Raw genomic sequence first — 19,831 nt, 5'->3', positions numbered from 1 at the left:
GAACCGTTGAGAGATGGATGAACACTTGCTATACTTGGAGACATGGCGACATTCATGGCAAGTAATCTATTAGTTAAAAACCAAAGCAAACTTGAGGATTGACATGCAACATACCTGGGAGACTGACGACAAGGATTGCGCAATTTTAACGGGAGGCCAGGAGACTGACTGCCAGAACTGCACAAAAAACAGTTCGGGCTATCAGGAGGCTGGTTCACTGCTGGAATTGCCCAATGCGCAATCTAGGCTGACTTGTTGGGGGCTGAGATTGCGCAATGCGCAATTTCAGTCAGCAAGGCATGCAAACCCAGGGATTGCATTGCACAATTTTTTGGGCTAGCAGAGCACTGCCTCTCAAAATTGCTTAGAGCAAGCCTGGAAGACAGTGTCTAGCCAATTTTGCGCATTTTCTGGGTGAAGGTAGAGCTTTCCATCTCAGAAATGTGCAACACTGTCCGGGCAAGGAAAGGCCCAGGCCAAGGTTGCCCAGACCCGTCGACGGGCCACTAAAAACATACGAAGCTTTGAATGCATGGTGAAACTGAGTGTAAGCAAGAGTGAATGATCATGCATGCAAACAACGAATGCAAGATTCAGAAAACCGGAAAACATGCATGTTTGTGAAATGGGTCACTGCAACGATGACCGTTGGTGCAAAAACAATGTCATGCATGCGACAACAGTGAGATGCAAATGAAAACTGAAACAGTGCTCATACAGGCTAACATGCATGTAGACAATAGTAAACATTCATAAAAATCAAGCAGACAACACTCACACAAGCCAAAACACAAAAAGCATAGAAATGCTGCAAAAGACATGTAAAGCGAACTTACCCGGAAAACGCTGAGCTGAACGTGTCGACGAATCTTAGATGTGATGTGAGATGTCAGAGCTTCAAGATCGATGTGAAGAATGAGCTCTGCAGCGTCAAATAAATAAGTTTGAGGCTCATGACACACATGCCACAAATCTAGGAAAAAGCGACACTTGGAGCGCAGTTTCTAGAACGATCTTTTCATGTAACCTCCAACTGCTAAAAATAGATCCCTAAAATCTAGGGATGCTTTTTGCATGTTGCTTTTTTCTATTTCAGGAAAAGCAGCCCATGCATACAAATCAGGTTTGTTGGGTCTCGAGGGAACCGGTCAATCTGAAGGCACATGCATCGGTCCGTGAGCCTGGGATGAAAATTTGCGCAGTTTCTGAGTTGAGCCGGGCTGGTTGTCTTTGAGGGATTGCGCAATTTCTAGGGTCAGCGGGTGACTGTCTCCCAGAATTGTGCAATTTCTGGGCTGAGGCCCAGTGCCAGGCCAAATTGTGCAGTTTTCTTTGGGAAGCTTGTCTCACTGTTCTATGCAATTTTGGAGCCTAACAGGCTACCCAACAGATTTGCGCAATTTCTGCAGGGAAGGTTGGTTCCCCTCTAGAGTTGCACAATTTTCTGGGGGAGCTGCTCAGCCAACAAATAGCCTAAGTCCGGAAAGGCAACCTGTGAAGGGAGTAAAATAAACTGACATGCACAGGTGGCAAGCCACTGAAAATTAACTGAAGCCTATGTACTTGATAGTGCACGACATGCTACTAAGGATGGTTGGTAGGGAGGCTCCAAAACAAAGTTAAGGCAAAATTTTTGAGGGTGGTTGTAGCCACTACAACGATTCTCTTAAAAAAATTTTTGCTCATTGTTTTTAAGGGAGCGATCAGGAGTAGTTGCTCCTTGACCGCTCCCTTTCGCTCTGGGAGCGAAAATTTAAAGGAGGGAGTTGTTGGGTAGTGATCGCTCCTGAATGGTCCTTTTTTTTCTCTCTTGTCGGCGAAAAACCCGTGCGGTGGATGGGCAACAACGAGGAGGGAAGGGGAGGGTCAAAAATGTTAAAAGACCCTCCTCCCCTCCCATTATTCATCATTTTCCTTTGTGAGAGAGCAAGAGAGAGCTTGGAGCTTGAGTTGAGGAGGGAGATTAAGGAGGGAGCTTGAGGAGCTTGCAAGGGAGATTGGAGCTTGGGATTGAAGGCCAAAGAGGTAGGATCTACACTCTAATCTAGCATTTTTGTTTTTTATATGTTCATTGCTAAATGAAAATGTTCTCTTCTCTCTTTCCCATTCCTATTCCTCCATTTTTTTGCAGACTCAAAACTTCAAACATCATTGCTATATGGCTTGGCATTCTCTTGTTGTTAGTTCATTTTTTTGTTATTATGGTGTTGGAGAGTAGAAGGAGGGTTGGTTATGATGAACATAATGAAGAAGTGGGTTATAGTGGATTTGATGAAAACCCTAGAGAGGAGGAGTACCTTGGTGAAGTGGAAGAGGAGAGTGGAGATGATGAAGGCACAAAAACTAAACAAGACCAAACCCCATTGTGGAAATATGTTTCTAGGCCTGAAGCGGGGAAAGGGGGTGGAAGCACTAAATTTACATGCCTCCATTGCAAACTAGAAGGCACCTCTGTGGTAAAAGGCCATGGGATGGAGATAAATAAATAAGAACCAAAGCTTGTGTAAGTGCGTTAGCAACACAGAGCCAAATATATAAGGGAAGAGGAGGAAGCCCAATACAGATCTAAAAGATCAAAGGGTTTCTTTGAACATAGCTCACAATTACATGCACAAAGAACTCCATCAACATCCTCCCATGGCAGTGGATATGGAGGCACAGGAACAAACATCTCCTTAAGGCGTAGAACCGTATCAGATTTCCTTGACGAAGGGAGTAGGAATGATGTGGATTAAAAAATTTACCGGTTTTTCTATGCATGTGGGATACCATTCAATGTTCTTTGCTCACCTTATTGACATGAAATGGTTTATGCCATAAATGATGCCCCTAAAGGGTACAAGAACCCTGGGTATGACAAGGCTAGAACCGTGGGACTTGATCGTGAAAAAGCAAAAATAGCACATTCTTTGAGTAAAATCACAAATTCTTGGAATGAGCATGGGGTGTCCATTGTATCTGATGGATGGGCAAATGTAAAAGGCAAGCCATTGATAAGTGTTCTTGTTGTGTCTGTTAATGGTGCAATCTTCCTTTCAGCATATGATTACTCAGAAAAGTTCAAGACCGCCATCAACATTGTAGAGCCATTACTTGAAACAATTGAACGTATTGGGCCATACAATGTCATCCAAGTCATCATTCATAATGTTGCTAATTTAAGGCAACGAGAGCAATTATTGAGCATAGATACCCCAACATATTTTGGTCTGGGTGTTTGGTTCACACATTGAACCTTTTGATACATGTTATGATTAAGAACAAAAACCATCAATACAAATGGATTGGTGATTTGTAAAAGAGAGGCGAAAAAATGATCAAATTTATTACAAATCATAACAATACCCATGGGCTTTATCGCGGTCACCCAAGAGTGGAGCTATTGAAGATTGCAAAGACTAGATTTGCTAGTTATTACCTCACCTTCAGGTGCCTTTTGAAGGTGGCTAGCATGATATCAAGTCAACACTGGCAGGTATTAAAGGACAGGGCTCTTAATGCAGTTGACAAACAAGGTTTTGAACAGGTGGAGGAGACCGCTCTTGATGGTCTGTTTTGGTCACGTGTGAGGGGAGTTTCGCAATTCACCAAGCCCATTTATAGCATGATTCGTTTTGCAGATACATATAAACCATTGATTGGGGAGGTGTATGAGCAGATGGATAGCATGTTGGGGCAAACAAAAGATATTGTTCAGGAAAATGATCCCAACTTGTATACAATGATTCACAATTGTGTGTGTGCATGGTGGAATAAACTTAATGTTCCATTACATGCCTTGGCGTATATCCTTATGCCAAAATACTACTCTCCATCTTGCTTGGACCAACTTGCACCTAGGGGTGGGGTTAGGATCAAACCCCATACAGATCCAGATGTATCTAAAGGATATATGGAAGCATTAGACGAGTTGGTCCCTGACAAGGAGTGTGCTAATCTACGTCTTGAATTAGACAGATATTTCAGTTGCACTGGTTTGTTTGGTTCTTTGCATGCAATGGAAGATAGAGACAGATTTGATGTTCTCACATGGTGGGAAGCATATGGCGATTTTGCCAAAATTGGCAATAAAGTTCTCTCACAGGTTGTAAATATTCTGAAAATTCTACAACCGGAATCCTATTGCAGCAACTGGAAATTATTCTCCTAATTGTTAATTTAATTTAACAATTTATTCACTGTTTGCTACAACAAATATTGAATAAATCACACTGCAAACTACACAAATAAAATTGCGGAAGAATAAACTTTGGAAGAAATGCTAACACACACACATAAATAACACAATTATTTTTGGACAAATGTCCCCGGAAAAACCCAACTTGGGAAAACCGATGCAGCAACTGAGGCATTTAATATTAAGCAACAGTGAAATAATTTGACTACAATTGGATTCCGAAACTGGCAATCCTACAAAGAAATATTGGCAAGAAAAATCTAGTGAAGAAATTTTCTCACTCCACAGGCAAATCTAGGCTCTGACCTCAACTCCAAGTGAGCCGTCCAAACTGGCTTTGCACAGCTATTGCGTCACACTAGCGCAGTCCCTTCTGCACTTAGTGTGAACCGGCTTCTCCTCAAGTCATTTGGTTTGCTGCTATCTGGGAAAATGTCTCTCCTGGCCTCCAGAACCTCTGTGCAACTTTTGACACTGAAACTTGTCTTTCCCCAATAGAATCAAAATTGCCTCTAGAGGCTACTGCGTTGCCCCAGTGTTAGCCTCTCTATGGCTCTTCTGCTTCTCTGTCAACGCACTCACTGGATTTGGAAATCTTCCTTCGACTTCACTATCTCCGTTCCTCTCTCACTGCTTCAATCTCACTAACTCTCTCTCTGGCAACTGACTGTTGCTACTCTGGAAATTGATCTGCTCATGAAATCGAACCTCTTAAGTGTCTTCTCCAAGTGCCCATCGACTTCTTCTTATAATCCCCTGTTGGGACTCCAACGACCAAGATTAAATCTTAATCAATGGCTAGGATCATCTTGAAGTTGATCCATTTGAATTTCTAGATCATTCACTCTTTGACTTAATTAATTTTGATTAATTAACCATATTCCCTAAGTTTAGACTCAGGAAATATTTAAAAACTGGTTAATAATCTAATTAAGTCATTTCGAGGCAGAATTTCTAGAAATGATTTCTAGGTTTTGGAGATCTCATGTATTCTAGCCTCTCCACAAAATTTCAAGGCTAGAACACAATTGACGCTACAAAAACTAACACTCCCTCTTAGCGAGGAATGTATTCTAGTGCTACTGCACACCCTGTCTCTGCATCATCCTGTCACTTTGTTGATGTCTGGCCATATTCCCCACCAACCAATGTGCAACTCTGATATCTGTTGCATCTGTGCTACTGCTGACTCTGCTAAACTGCTGCCAACACTGCATCTGCACTGCAACTCCCTCTCATTTGTTGTTGCTATAACCGCAACATCTGCAACTTAAAAGCATCCAAAATACTGAATCAACTGTGATCAGTATAATGCATCCATCACTCGAGTCTCTGATTGTTGCTAGTATCTGCACTGTCAGTGAAGAATTTGTGTCGCTGCTGACTCTGAACTTTGCCAACTACACTGCTGCTAACTCTGCACTGTGGTCCCCAATATCTGGTTACTACTAGTGTCTGCAACTGTCACTCTGGCATCTGACTGCATCAACTGTCACTGATCCATCCTGCTACTAAATACTATGGGCCCCTGTAGCAAGGTATTGATCCATGAGGTGGACTCCTCAAGGATCTTGCCCAATTGTAGCACTTTGGGGCTACAAAACCAAGTTGACAAACATGGTGAAGTCTTCTTCCAGCTTGGAGGAAAGCCTATCGATCTCTGTTAAAGTTGCCTGTTGGTCTTGCTTCTCCTCCTTGTCCTTCTCCCTGATAGGACACTGGGTACTTTAGTGATCGAGCTCACCACACATGAAGCACTTGACATTTGATAGGTCCTTCTTTCTTCTCTGCTCCCCCTGTCCTTTACTGTGACCCTTCGATGTGAGGGCCACATTCTCCTCCTCCTTCACCTGCTTCGATCCACTGTTGCTTCCACTGATGGCGCTCTTCAATAGAGCTCGTCTCAACTCCTCCTGCTGCAAATCGACCCACATCTTGTCCCACCTTGGCAAGGTATCTCTGCCCAAGATACTTTGGACGAATACCTTCCACTCCTCGGAGACACTATTTAGTACCAATGGCACTAGCTCTGTGGGTTGAGGCGCTGCCCCAACTGACAACTGGTCCCAGACCTCCTGAATCCTGGTGAGGGAGGGGTCTATGCCTTCCCCCTTTTGCATTCAGATGAGCCTCAACTTCTCCTCAAGGTACATCTTCCGCTGCTCAGAAGTACCTTGGTATAGCGTGGAGAGTATCCCACATCTCTTTGGCAGTATCTTTGCCAGCTATGTGAGAAACAACATGATCCTGGACACCATCTAGGATCGACCTCTTCGTCTGTGCCATCTCATTTCTATAGTCCTTCAGTTGATCTGCATCCTGGGGAGCTGCTACCACTGCATCAGTATACATCTTCAGGCCAAACTCATCCAGAAAGAAGGACATCCTTGCCTTCCAGATGACATAGTTGGAAGCTCCATCCAACCTGTCCTGATCATGAAGCCCAACAATGGCCATCTCAACATATGTAAAAAATCTCCTCTTTTCCTTCTGCTCAACTGCTGCTCAGCTATTCACACTCCCTTCTGGAGTGAGAAAATCTGCTCACCACGACTGTTGATCTGCAAGGAAAAATTGAACTTCTTGAGACTAGAAGTTCCCTGAGGAGAATTTTCCCTCAGTGTCTGCTCTTTTTCCTTCCACCCGATGCTAGCTCTGCTCTAGCAAATTGCTGCAAAACTACTACGTCTAGCTAGAGGTATGCTCTACGAGAATACTGAGCTGCTCTCTCTGCCTCTGGAATCACTCGATCTAGAGAGATCGAACTTTTCTGTCCCTCACTCAAGTAACTTGGCCTCTTGGCAAAGTGATTGCGTTGCCCACACTGAATAACGAAACTCCTTCTCTCTCCACCTCTAAGCTCTACGAATGGTCAACTGCACTTTGATACCATGTGAAAATTCCACAACCGGAATCCTATTGCAGTGACTGGAAATTATTCTCTTAATTGTTAATTTAATTTAACAATTTATTTATTGCTTGCTAAAACAAATACTGAATAAATCACATTGCAACCTACACAAATAAAACTGCGGAAGAATAAACGATGGAAGAAATGCTAGCACACACACATAAATAACACAGTTATTTTTGGACAAATGTCCCCAGAAAAACCCAATTTGGGAAAACCGGTGCAACAACTGAGGGTTTTAATATTAAGCAACAATGAAATAATCTGAGTACAACTGGACGCTGAAACTGATAGTCTTACAGAGAAATATTGGCAAGAAAAATCTAGTGAGGAAATTTCCTCACTCCACAGGGAAATCCGGGCTCTGACCTCAACTCCAAGTGAGCCATCCAAACTGGCTGTGTGCAGCTACTACATCACACTAGCGCAGTCCCTTTGCACTCAGTTCGAACCAACTTCTCCTCAAGCCGTCTGGTCTGTTGTTGTTTGGGAAAATGTCTCTCCTAGCCTCCAGAATCTTTGTCCAGCTTCTGGCACTGAAACTCGTCTTTCCCCAACATAATCGAAACTACCTCTAGAGGCTACTGCTCTGCCCCAATGTTAGCCTCTCTGTGGCTCTTTTGCCTCTCTGTCAATGCACTCACTAGAACTGGAAATCTTCCTCTGACTTCACTATCTTTGTCCCTCTTTCACTGCTTTGATCTCACTAGCTCTCTCTCTAGCAACTGACTGCTGCTACTCTGGAAATCAATTTGCTCATGAATCGAACCTCTCAAGTGTCTTCTCCAAGTGCCCATCGACTTCTTCTTATAATCCTCTGTTGGGACTCCAACAGGGAAGATTAAATCTTAATCAATGACTAGGATCAACTTGAAGTTGATTTGTGTGAATTTTTAGATCATTCACGCCTTGGCTTAATTAATTTTGATTAATTAACCATATTCCCTAAGTTTAGACTTAGGAAATATTTAAACATTGGGTAATAATCGAATTAAGACATTTCTAGGCGGAATTTCCAGAAATGATTTCTGGGTTTTGGAGATCTCATGTAGTCTAGCCTCTCCACAAAATTTCAGGGCCTAGAACACCTCTTGATGCTACAAAAACTAACAAATACTTCTTTTGCAGAGAGGTGTTGCAACTAGTGTTTTAAAAACTGGTCGGCTTGAACCGAAAACTGGTCAAATCGGTCGGTTCATTAGCCGACCGGGTTAAACAGGCACAAAAACCGGGTTTAACCCACCTCTTCGCCCAAAAAACACATGAACCGATGCTAACTAACCGGTTTAGGACGGAACTGATCGGTTTATGGTCAAACCAACCGATTCTGTCCTAAACTAGCCGGTTTCGTCCTAAACCGGCCGATTCAATGCCAAAGTCGCGGAGGACCCACACAATGCACTTTCAGAATGTTCTAGGGTGTTTTGGAGGGAAAATAAGGGTTGATTCCTTCCCAAAAAAACCCTCTCCAAGCCTTTAAAAGGAGCTTACCCCTCTCATTTGTCTCACACATCTCATTTGGAGCTTTTGTGAGTTCGATTGGGAGCTTGGAGAATGTTGAGTTTTTGCTGGAGTAGTGGAACAACAAAGAGTTTGAGCTAAGTAGTAGTCATCATGCCTCCAAAAGCCAAGCATATTGCATGGGCTCATTGCGATATGATTGATGGAAAAATGATCTGCAAATATTGCAAAAATCTATTGCGGGAGGGGGTATTAACAAGTTCAAACAACACTGTTGGGATAGGAGGCCATGTAAAGCCATGTCGAGCACCAAATGAAGTAATAGGGCATATTAGGGTAAAATACTTTCAGAAGTTTGAGACTCAAGCCACTGAACCAATAAAGAAGTTTGTGACTCAAGCAGTTGCAAAATTTGGTAGTCGAGACTCAACCAACTGAGTTTGATCATGATGAGAAGTTTCAAGTGATAATGTTGATCAATAATATCATAATGTAGATTTGCAGTAGGCCAGTGGCCCCATAGTTTGTAGGCTTTGTTTTGAACTCTAGAGGACAATTAGAGCCTCATTAATTATATATTTTACTGTTGATATGTATTGCACTTGGTGCCATTTTGATATATTCACCTTTACATGGTATATATATGAGCAAAATTTGCATATTTTGTGTCTATTGGTTTGAAATCTTAAAAATAGTTTTTTTTTTCAATAAAAAATAATTATTTCATGTGTTTTTTTAAAAACGGTTCGTTGAGATATAACCAGTCCTGGTTTGACTGGTTCCAGCTTGAAACCCGTTTATTAGGTGGACTGGTCCGGTCACTAGTTCCGGTTTTTCAAACTATGGTTGGAGCACCTACAACTTCATCCATAATGTGAGAAGAAACAGACTCAATGAAAACCAGACATAAAGCTTGGTTTATGTGCACTGCAACTTGAGGTCGTTGAGTCATTATTGTGATCGGCTTATGAGGATCCCACATATAAAATTTGGGACAACAACCCAGAGGACGATAATTTGGAGGATGACACTATACATCTAGAAGAATTAGAAGCATAACTTTTGAGAGATGATGATGAAGTAACAACAACAATGCTACCTCCACCATCCAATAGCAGTGCCAGTGCTCGAGTTCCAACTATTGTTCCTTTGCTGCTGTCGCTTCCATCTACATCCTCACGTGGAGGGCATGTGCCTTCTGGTTCTGGTCATGCAACTATGCAGGAGGAGACTCCTAGAAGACCACCACGACCTGCTCAGAAATTAGACATTTCTCGTGGCAAGAAGCCCAAGCATTAGCAATAGATAATAGATTTACTTGTCTTTTCTAGTTTCTAGTAGTTTTTATCACTGTTGACTCTTTCATATTTATTATGATATTTGTTGTAAATAATATATGACAATTTAAGTTTGAAGTTGGCAATTAGAACTCTCATTGGTAATGAATTATGAATATGATGCTTCATGAAAGTTGTTTCAGTGCATTTCATTTTATAACATTTCATTTCATGTTAGATAGTCTTTGTTGTAATGGTTACACTTAGCTTACAAGTACAACTTTGGTGATCAATCATGATAAATGTAATATATTGAATTTTGAAAGCTTGAAACTTTAAGATTGATAAATCATGAGACTCTATATGTTGTATGTTACTAACTTGTGGACGTGGTTGATGAAGATTATAACTTCTAGATGATTGATGTTTTATGGTTCAATCTATGTTTTTATGTTTTTTATATCTAATTCATCATTCTACATGCTTTTGTTTACATATATGCATCAAAATATAAAAAAAATATATATTATATAAAAATTTGCTCCCGATTTGCTCTTGAACCGGGAGCTTCTGAACATGTCGCTCCCTCTCCTGCTCCCTGTTTTTGCTCCCACTCCCAAGTAACCTTGAAGTAGACTAACTTGGCTCGGATACCACTTGTTGGTATTCAGACTCTGTTCAAGCATTCGATGATAGAGAAATAATGACAAAGATTAACAATATAGAGAGATTTTACGTGGTAAAACCCTGACGATTTGTCAAGGAAACATCCATGCGCAAAGCAAGGTTTTTAATCATCATGTTTACAGTCTCTTCAACCTTACGGGCTTCATAAAAATGAAGTAGACTGTGTTATGATAACTATAATTTGGTTCCATAAACCAATACCATTAGAGTAGTCGTGACATGATTTATTTGGGTAAATTCGGATTTTACTTTTTCTTTTTAATCAAATTGATGTCATACTCTAATGGTTCCCTTCAGTATGTTTACCATCTTTTCCATGGGTGGAACCAAAGATTTACCGTTTGGATAGAACTGCAAAACAAATGGTTCTTGATGCTTGGAGGCAGAGTCACTGTTCCAAATGTGCTTTGCTGATTCCTCTCACCTCAAAACAACTGGTTGCAGCTTCTCACAAACATTTTTCCATGTAAATTCTATCCATTACACTATCCATTACACTCATTATTTCCAGCATCGCCATAGTACGAGTGATCGACATGTACAATTCCATGCTTCCTCCAACAAGTTCATAGGATTGGGAAAAAGTTGTATTCTTAAAATCAAATTCCACGGTCTCTTCCTTGTCCATCAATCTTAGCCATGGCAGCCATCTCCGTTTCTTCTTAAGCAAGTCAGCACTTTCATTGCATTTTCAACCTATCATGGCTCCTCACATCAATGCCCTCTCTATCACTCTAGACTAGCTTCTATACGTTGCTTGAAATCAGTAAGCAATTACTGCAACACAGAGAGAGTGCAGGAGAATGTAGATGATGAATAAGCTTTTGCAGCACACTGTTTTAACTTTTTATTACCCACAATACAAAAACACACACACACATATATATATTTTGAAGAGATTGCCAAAACGTTCAACTTCCCAGGAATACGAACGGCTGCTATATTTATTTTAAAAAATAAATTAAAATCCCTTCACTGGTTGGATGCCAACTGTAATATTTTAAACAAAAGCAATTTTTCTCCTTTACTAATGAATGGTTAGCTGCATAAGGTTACTCTCAGCTTGTTTCATGCTGCCCACCCACTAAGCTACGGCTGTTCCTTCTAGTGAAGTTGAACATGTTATCTACTTCTAAAGGGTGAAAGACAGCTCGAATGCTAGCTTTGAAAGCCTATAACGCTCCCCATAAAATCCTGAATCAATTGACTTGAGATGCTTCGAATTCTTTTGACATTTTTCTTTTTATTAATACTCAATAGAAAAAGCTCCCTTACTCTGTCTAAAATATCGGTGTGTCTGTTCCTGTTCTTGTTTTCTAGGTCCTTCAGCTGGTGCTATTACTGATGCCATTATTGTCATTATCACCATTCCGGTCAGGATTGTGTCCACTGGGCAAGTACTATGCAACATGCAGTGCCGCCTTTCATGAGTATATATGTCGGGACTTAGGATATATACTGTCTGATGTGCAGCGTCTCATCCGACTGGGTATATCCTGATGTATATTCTATTAAGAGCTGCACTGTAGGGTGTGTATTGCTCGTCGATTCCGTTGTGGACTGTGATGATGCAATTATGCAGACTAACTTTGACCCACAAGCCTCGGATGTAACATCAGGATTTTCTCTTGTTTATCATTTTCTGCGCCGATTATCATTATATTCCTTACATTTCTGCTCATGGTGGTCTTCCAGAATTAACAAAGCTGTGGACCTTATCTCTCACTGTTTCGCAATATTAAAGCCAGTGACGTTTTTTGTCCTCTTTTCACTTAGAATGATTTGTTTTGTCAATTCTAAGTCTTATATTGTATAGCTAAAATGTATTTCAGATATTACGAAGGAATTAACAATTAGGCGACAATCAACACTGGTACAAGTTGGCACGTCAAATTTCTTGAGCAGAAACAGAATCTTGGTCTGGGTGGTGAGATTATGCTTGAATTAAATAAGTTACTCCATGACTTTGGAATTTGATAAACAATTTTTATATCAGTTGGAAAAGGAACTTATTTTAACCATGTGCATTCTGCACCTCATAATTGATGATTCTGATTCTGACATATTTCAGCTATAAGTGTGCAGACATGTTTCTTTCGGCAGTTTGGTGAATCTGTGACACGGGACGATTACCTAACACTTAGAATGGGCTTCATAACAGTAAGCCCCGACTAGACTCTCCAGTGAATATGCTTGTACAGTTTTTTAAGGATATGTATTTTTTATGCACAAAGGAAAACCTATCATAACTCAGTTGTCAAAGCAGCAGTGGTTACAGCAATTACTGGCTGCTATCCACAAATACAGGCTGACTCATGACTGTTATTCAAGGAAAAACCACGTCACTTAGAAGTACCCGCTGGTGGTCCATAAGGGGGCAGGAGCAGGATTGAAAACCTGCCAGATCCCTCTGGGTCTTGGGCCATTAACCTGTGTCGTTATATATATATATGTATATATATATATATATATATATATATATATATATAATGGGCTTGTGTATGCCTTAAAACTGCTTTTGCTTGGCTAAGAGCTCATCTTCCTCATATATATATATATATTTTTTTTTTTTGGCATTCATGATGTTTATTCCTGGGCATATTTGAAGAAATACTATCATGGAAGCCTGAGTCCTTTTACGTGCCCCGACATTTCTTTTTTGTGAAAAGATGTAAGCATAGGATGTTGGAAGCGAGTTCTTATCTTTTTTCTTCTTCTTCTAGCTGCATCCACCTGTTCTCACATGTAGCTTTCTTTTATGGATTGAATGCTGGCTAATTCCTGGTTTATTTCCTCTCACCTGTGCCATAGATGAGCAGAGCATTCTTCTCATCAATTCACCTGTCTATCCAAAGAGATAGCATTTTTTGGGTTTATAGATGCTAGTTAATTCCCTGTTCCTTTCATATCCTAATTTCCACTAGAGCAATAAATTTGTTACTACGAATACATCTAGAGCAGTCAGTATTCATTTAGAGAAAGAATACCATATGATGATTTGTTAGATCATTGATTCAAGGACCCTTAAAACTGAAATTCATTGAATTTATATATGACCAGTGTACATTCATCTTAAACTTGGATCTATCAAGCACCAAGAGGGATCAAATTTCTTAAGGTGTAATTTTTTTTATCATTTAATTCCATGTCATGTATTAATTCTTTCATATTGAATGATAAAAAGTTTACACCTTAAGAAATTTGTCCCTCTCGATGTTTGATATAAATTGGGGTTAAGATGAATCTAGGCTAATTTAATTTTTGTAAATGTTGTCACGTGTATGCAGTTTTTTATTGTAATTTTTGTATTTTAGGATAACGTTACGTGACAACATGTCCCCTTACTAGGTGTCAACATCTTCCCCATAGTGGGCTGTAGAGCACCTCACTTCTCATACCTCACTTCTCTTGGTGCAGACTTAAGAAATTTGATTAGTTTAGGTGCCTGATAGATCTGTGTTTATTATGGATCTACACTGGTTTAATTTTTTTAGATGTTGTCATATGTAAGTAGTTATTTATGTTTTATTTATTTTATTTTTTGTTGTCAAATAATGTAACACAATGTTACTTGACAACATCTCCCCTATCTCTGCACTGGGCTACTCTCAGTGCAATGAAATTTTTTGGATTTATTTTTATTTCAAGAAAAATGAGTTGGTATATATAAAGCTATCATATTCATGGAGTATAATTTTATTTTTTTGTGTGACAGAATCATAACTTGACATCAAGATATGATTTCCATAGTTATATGATCAGTTCTATGGAGGAAGAGTTTAAAGAAATAGTTGGAATCAGGTATGCTGCCTTGTGGTTGAGAAAGTCTTAGCTTTGAAAATATAATTCTTTGAACACATAAATAGTTGAATACAAGAACTGGTAATGAATGTCTCGCCTATAGACTGCTCTGTATTTCATTCAACTAATCATCTTTCATGTCTTCACTATCATTATCTTTGAGACAATATATGATTTATATATACTGTTTGAAGTCTTGCTGAACTGTATGGGCAGTGCACAACTGTGGGGCTTTGTTATCGCGTTTATGCTATTGAATATAAATGGTGAGTATAATGATAATCCTCCTAAACATGTTTATAAAATCTTATTCATTATGCATGAATGCTAATCCTATCATTATAAACGTTTGTCCATATTCTCCCAAACTAGTCCTTTCATTGGAGCAAACTAGAGGCTTTGATACCTGTGTTTCCTACATAGATGGAAATGCTTCGGCTTAGATACATGCATTACAGAGTTATTTTGACAATATATGGTTGGAAAAAGATGAATGATTCAATTTACATTATTTGGAGGTTAGTTTTCACAGTTGTTTTTATGATAATGCAGGATCAAACTTGTACTTCTGGATTTCCCTTATTCCTTTCATCGTAAGTGGACTTATCGACAACAATTCTTGCTGTTAGTATAGGGTTTTGAGGCTGGATACGCTGAAATTATTTTTAAAATTAATAATTATTAGTTATAACTTATAAGCAACTATAACGAAAAACTTTGAAACCAAATAAGCTGGTTGCTTAAACTTTATTTCTATTGTCAATAGTCATTAAATATTATCAAAGCATTATTTCTTTTTATATTTTCCTTTGGTTTGTTCCGTGGTGGAAGTGAATTTAATTGGATTTTGGTGGCACATAGCTTGTACTTGTTGTTGGAGCAAAGCTGCAGCATGTGATTGCAACACTCGTCTTAGAGAACGCAGGAATGTCCGGATCTTTTGCAGGGCCAAAACTGAGGCCCCGAGATGAACTCTTTTGGTTCAACAGACCGGAGTTACTTTTATCATTGATACATTTCATTCTTTTTCAGGTTGAGAACTTGGATTTTTTTATCTTTAATTTTTTTTATCATGCTTCACTTGAGGGAAATAACACACTTTTTCTCAAACTATTTGTAGAATGCATTCGAATTGGCTTCCTTCTTTTGGTTTTGGGTATGTATCTCTGATCACCATGCAGAGGCTATTTCCTGACACGGAAAATTCCATTCTAAATGGATTAAGATTATTCTACCGTGTCAATCTAATTACCATTTGCACATGGTCTTTGAACAATATAAATTATCTTTTTATTTTGTTGTTTGGTTTAAATGCTTTAGGTGGAAGTATTTTGAATTTAGCTGTGATATTTTATTTCGCGATTGCAGTGGCAGTTTGGTTATGACTCTTGTTTTCTCCGTCAACATCTGCTTGTCTACATACGTCTGATATTAGGGTATGGATCCTTCACCATATTCTTACTATCATGTCTTTCCATGAAAGACTACGGTAATTGGTCTTTTCTAGAATGGATTCCTAACAATTATCTTGTGCATTCTTTTATGTCCATTTGCTGATTCTTATCAACAACTGTACCTGTTTATTCCTCAACAGATTCGCTGGACAGTTCCTTTGTAGCTATAGTACCTTACCACTTTATGCACTTGTCACTCAGGTAACCCCTGCTTAGTCCGTGTATATGAGAGGGATATAAGATAATTTATTAATGTTCAACAAATGGTCAAAAGATAGGTCAATGGGACTAGAAAGTACAATCACTGATACAGGCTGTACGGTTGACCCCGGCTACTCTTAAACATAAAGCAAAACAATATATGACATTGAATGAAATAAATTGAGGGAGACTGTGAAGCAAATGCTTGTCTCAATCTGCTTTCCATTACAGAAAATTCACACTTTATTCTCAAAGCCTCCATTTAGCTATTAGATGTTGATTATATGTGTCTAAAGCTTGTTTGATCTAAGTAGTAAGTATAGATTCTTGCATTCCTGGTCTCTTATTGTTTTGGCCTCCCCACAACCATGCAAAATTAGCCAAATGTATCTACCATAAGATTTGAACTTTTTCATCCTCACACAGTCGAAGTGACTAATCATTTTTGGAATACACTTGGTTAAGATTCCACTGTTCTTCTTTGTTGTAAATACCATTTTTCTGTTACGAGTTACATTGCATTGCTTTTAAGTTGAGGTCCATCAATGATGATGTATGAGTCAATCAAAATTAATTTTGAGGTTAGTTTTTTGCAACTGCTTATGCATTGTGTATTTTTTATCTATACCACTATTACATGTAATGATGTATACATATGCTCGACCATGAACTGGTAAAACCAACTTTTAATTTGCTCCACTTGCAGCTGTACCCTACATCAACTTGAAATTGTGAACTTTGGTGGCTATATTATGCACCAAATAGCTTTGCAAACTTGTCATGCTTCAACTGTTTGATCATATCAGAGTTCATGTTGTCAGATTTATGGTACATAGAATTATAAAATCCTGAACATGAGTCCTGCCATCTTCATCCTATATCAATTGGTGGCCACACAATCTTCAGCCTCTTAAGTATAGTTGAAATTTATATAGCTATCAGAAGGTTGAGTTTAGGACATATCTTTAAATGTTTTTACTGAGGGTTTATCATTTTTTTCACAGATGGGAACATATTACAAGGCAGCATTGATACCACCCAGAATCAGAAAAACAATTGAAGGGTGGGGGAAAGAAACGAAGAGGAAAAGAAGGCTTGGTATGGTGACTGATGAATCAACTGTAAGAAGTTGTGATCGGAGCACCGTATGCTCAAGTGAAGATAATCATCAGGCCATTTGTCAAGGCAGCTACACTGGCAGATCCACTAATGAGATAAATCACAATGGAGTAACCAATTGTAATGGGAATGGTCAGAGTGAGATTGAGATGCAGACTGACAGTGCAGGACCCATGGTTGTAGGTGCAAATTTGAATCGTGACAGTGTTCCTTGACAAAACTCAGCTTCAGTTCCTCAAGGACATCATGTAGAGGGCATTGACAAATTTCTTGGGATACTCTGCCCAGCTAGGATCAAGATTCAAGATGATCAAATGATTGAAGTGAAGGTGCAGTCAATGAGCATCTAGTTTTTAGTTTGAAACTACTGCCCCTATATACATGTCATTTTGTACTTGTAGCGATGACCTTGTCATTTGGAAGCAAATTTGTGCAAATAAAAGGTTTCATATGGTGGACCTGTATATATACATCGCCTACACTACAAAAGATGGTTCTACCAAATATTTCATCTGGAAGAGTGTTAAACAAATCACTGTAATTTCAAATTTGTTTGTTCTGATATCTATCTATCGATATATATACCTGAGTGTGTAAATATTTCCAATGTAACTGTCATATAAAATATGTCCTTAGAATTCTCTCTTTGTATCTCACCATCACTGATTCCACACAAGTTTTTTTCCTCTATATGCATGCTATAGTAGCTATACTAATCTAAATGTTTATATATCAAGAGTTGGATAAGGAGGGGACAGCCTGTGGATATAACCCCAACCCCAAACATTGCCAAGAATTGCAATCATATAAACCTTGACCCCAAGCTCAATAATATTGACGTCTTTATTGAATAATTCAGTATAGCAATGATCAGGTCTGCCAACTCAGCATTGAAAGCTGGATGTTCCACTAGATGTAGAGGGGGACATCAATTGAAGATGGCCTGACACCATATTTTCCAAAGGCAAGAGATGGTTGTGAGGTGGATAGCTTCTTAATGTTCTTCCAAGTTCCATGCTGTTTCATCATCCAATTGCCACTAAACTACACCCTTCCATCAGAGCAGGCTAAGCTTTGTGTACATGTCATAAGTAGAATGCAGGTTGTTTGTTCTGCTGCTGGTCGAAGTCAAACATAAGTTATATTTGGAAATCACTGCCCACATAACTGAAATGCTTCCCATGTGTGCGTGCAAAAAATAAAATGGAATGCAGTAGATGGGAAAAAAGTAGGGAACACCCACAAAGAGGACATCAGACTGGAAAAAAGGAGAATTCAGTGACCCATAAAAGAAGTTGCAGTCTATGAAGGAGATGTAGCAGAATGGCTGTGTCAATTTGTGCAAAGAACTTAAGTCATACTATGTTGCAGGTTTTTAAATCCCCGTGGCATCTTTTTATGGCAGTGAAGAAAGAAGAAAAAAATACTATGTTGTCCGTTCATAAAGTGTATTTCAGACGAAAAATAACCTTTTGGATGAGATTAATCACAAGCTCAAGCCAAAAAAACAAGAAAAAGACGGGCAAAATTTGTGGAAGAGACCACAATATTCATGGACAAAAAAAGATGAATGATAGAAAGTCGGGAAGGAGAGGCGTTCTCACATTCCTCCCTCCCTGAAGATACCTGTCTCAAACCCTAGTAGGGTTCACCTTCAAGACATAGGAGAACACGTGAAGGTGGCTGATCATAGCGAGGAGGTCTGTGGATGGTGGCAATGTGATGTTGAGTCATCTCTAGGGGATCACATTGCTCTTTTTGCTATGGGTTGGGCAACAGTTTTGTGGGTGGATATGTATGATGAAGGTAGCTCTTCATGGTCCATGGTGGTGGTGGGGCTATTGGTATTTATGCATAGAAGCTTGTCTTTTCTAGCTTGCTTCCTACGATGTCTGAAAACAATGGTGTGGCCATTGGGTAGCCCCTGCTAGAGGTTAGATCCATATGTGGCTCAGAATTGTGGCATTGTTTTGCCTCCCGTGACATCTGTGGTTAGGGTTTCTCTCTCCATGTGCCTGTTGCTTCTTGGCACGGTGCTAGTGTTTGGTAGAGGGATTGCTCATGGAACAAGCTCATTCGAGTAGGCATAGTGGAGATAAATTTGCTCTTGGGGTTTTGGGGCTACTTGTGATGGTTGTTACCTCTCATATTGCACTTAAATATATTCAAGTCTTTGAACGAAGTCTAACCCTAAAGGCACTTAGGAAAGTTGTCCATTGTCACGACAACAACACTTCCTCTTACTTTGGGCTGGTTATTTTCTAGCACAAGGTGGAAAACCTAAAATAAATTGTTTACGATTATCTTTAGAAATAAAGGGATGTTGGATTACCAAGACTAACACCTATCCACTTGGGTAAGGGAGTCAGGGTCCACAATTAGGAAGGTTTGAACAATATGGAAGGAGGTGTAGTTAGGATGTTGTAAACATGCTCTAACCAGGCACATGGATTTCTTTAATATGCATAAATTAAAGGGAAGGCCCTTTAAAAAATGTGCCTCTTCAACAATTACAATTTGGCGGTAATAATGGATTTCTTTAATATGCATAAATTAAAGGGAAGGCCCTTTAAAAAATGTGCCTCTTCAACAATTACAATTTGGCGGTAATAATGTGTAAGCTTAAACAATAAAAGATAACACAACCTCTCAAGATACTAAAACAGTAGTAGCAAACCAAGTATTGAAAAATGAAAACGACAAGTCATAAGGAGTGTTTCACCTCAAACTTAGTCCTTGTTAA

At 39.3% G+C, this 19,831-nt stretch overlaps 1 protein-coding gene across 1 annotated transcript in view; it reads left to right on the top strand.

Moving 5' to 3' along the window:
* LOC149152092 (MLO-like protein 11) overlaps positions 1-17,715 on the top strand; it is a 90,218-nt gene extending 72,503 nt beyond the window's left edge. The window contains exons 6-15 of the mRNA XM_089438358.1: positions 12,346-12,440; positions 12,599-12,673; positions 14,229-14,314; positions 14,531-14,580; positions 14,867-14,907; positions 15,176-15,346; positions 15,435-15,470; positions 15,683-15,750; positions 15,909-15,969; positions 16,974-17,715. Of these exons, the coding sequence (XP_089294484.1) occupies positions 12,346-12,440; positions 12,599-12,673; positions 14,229-14,314; positions 14,531-14,580; positions 14,867-14,907; positions 15,176-15,346; positions 15,435-15,470; positions 15,683-15,750; positions 15,909-15,969; positions 16,974-17,303 (1,013 nt within the window). The 3' untranslated portion in view covers positions 17,304-17,715. The remainder of the gene's footprint in view (positions 1-12,345; positions 12,441-12,598; positions 12,674-14,228; positions 14,315-14,530; positions 14,581-14,866; positions 14,908-15,175; positions 15,347-15,434; positions 15,471-15,682; positions 15,751-15,908; positions 15,970-16,973) is intronic.
* The last annotated feature ends 2,116 nt before the right edge of the window (positions 17,716-19,831 follow it).

The sequence above is a fragment of the Pinus tabuliformis genome, chromosome 9 (genome assembly GCF_031772625.1).
Source record: "Pinus tabuliformis cultivar Carrire ecotype Pingquan chromosome 9, CPIR1, whole genome shotgun sequence".
NCBI classification, from domain to species: Eukaryota; Viridiplantae; Streptophyta; class Pinopsida; order Pinales; family Pinaceae; genus Pinus; species Pinus tabuliformis.
This window is presented reverse-complemented; position numbering and strand designations above follow the sequence as displayed.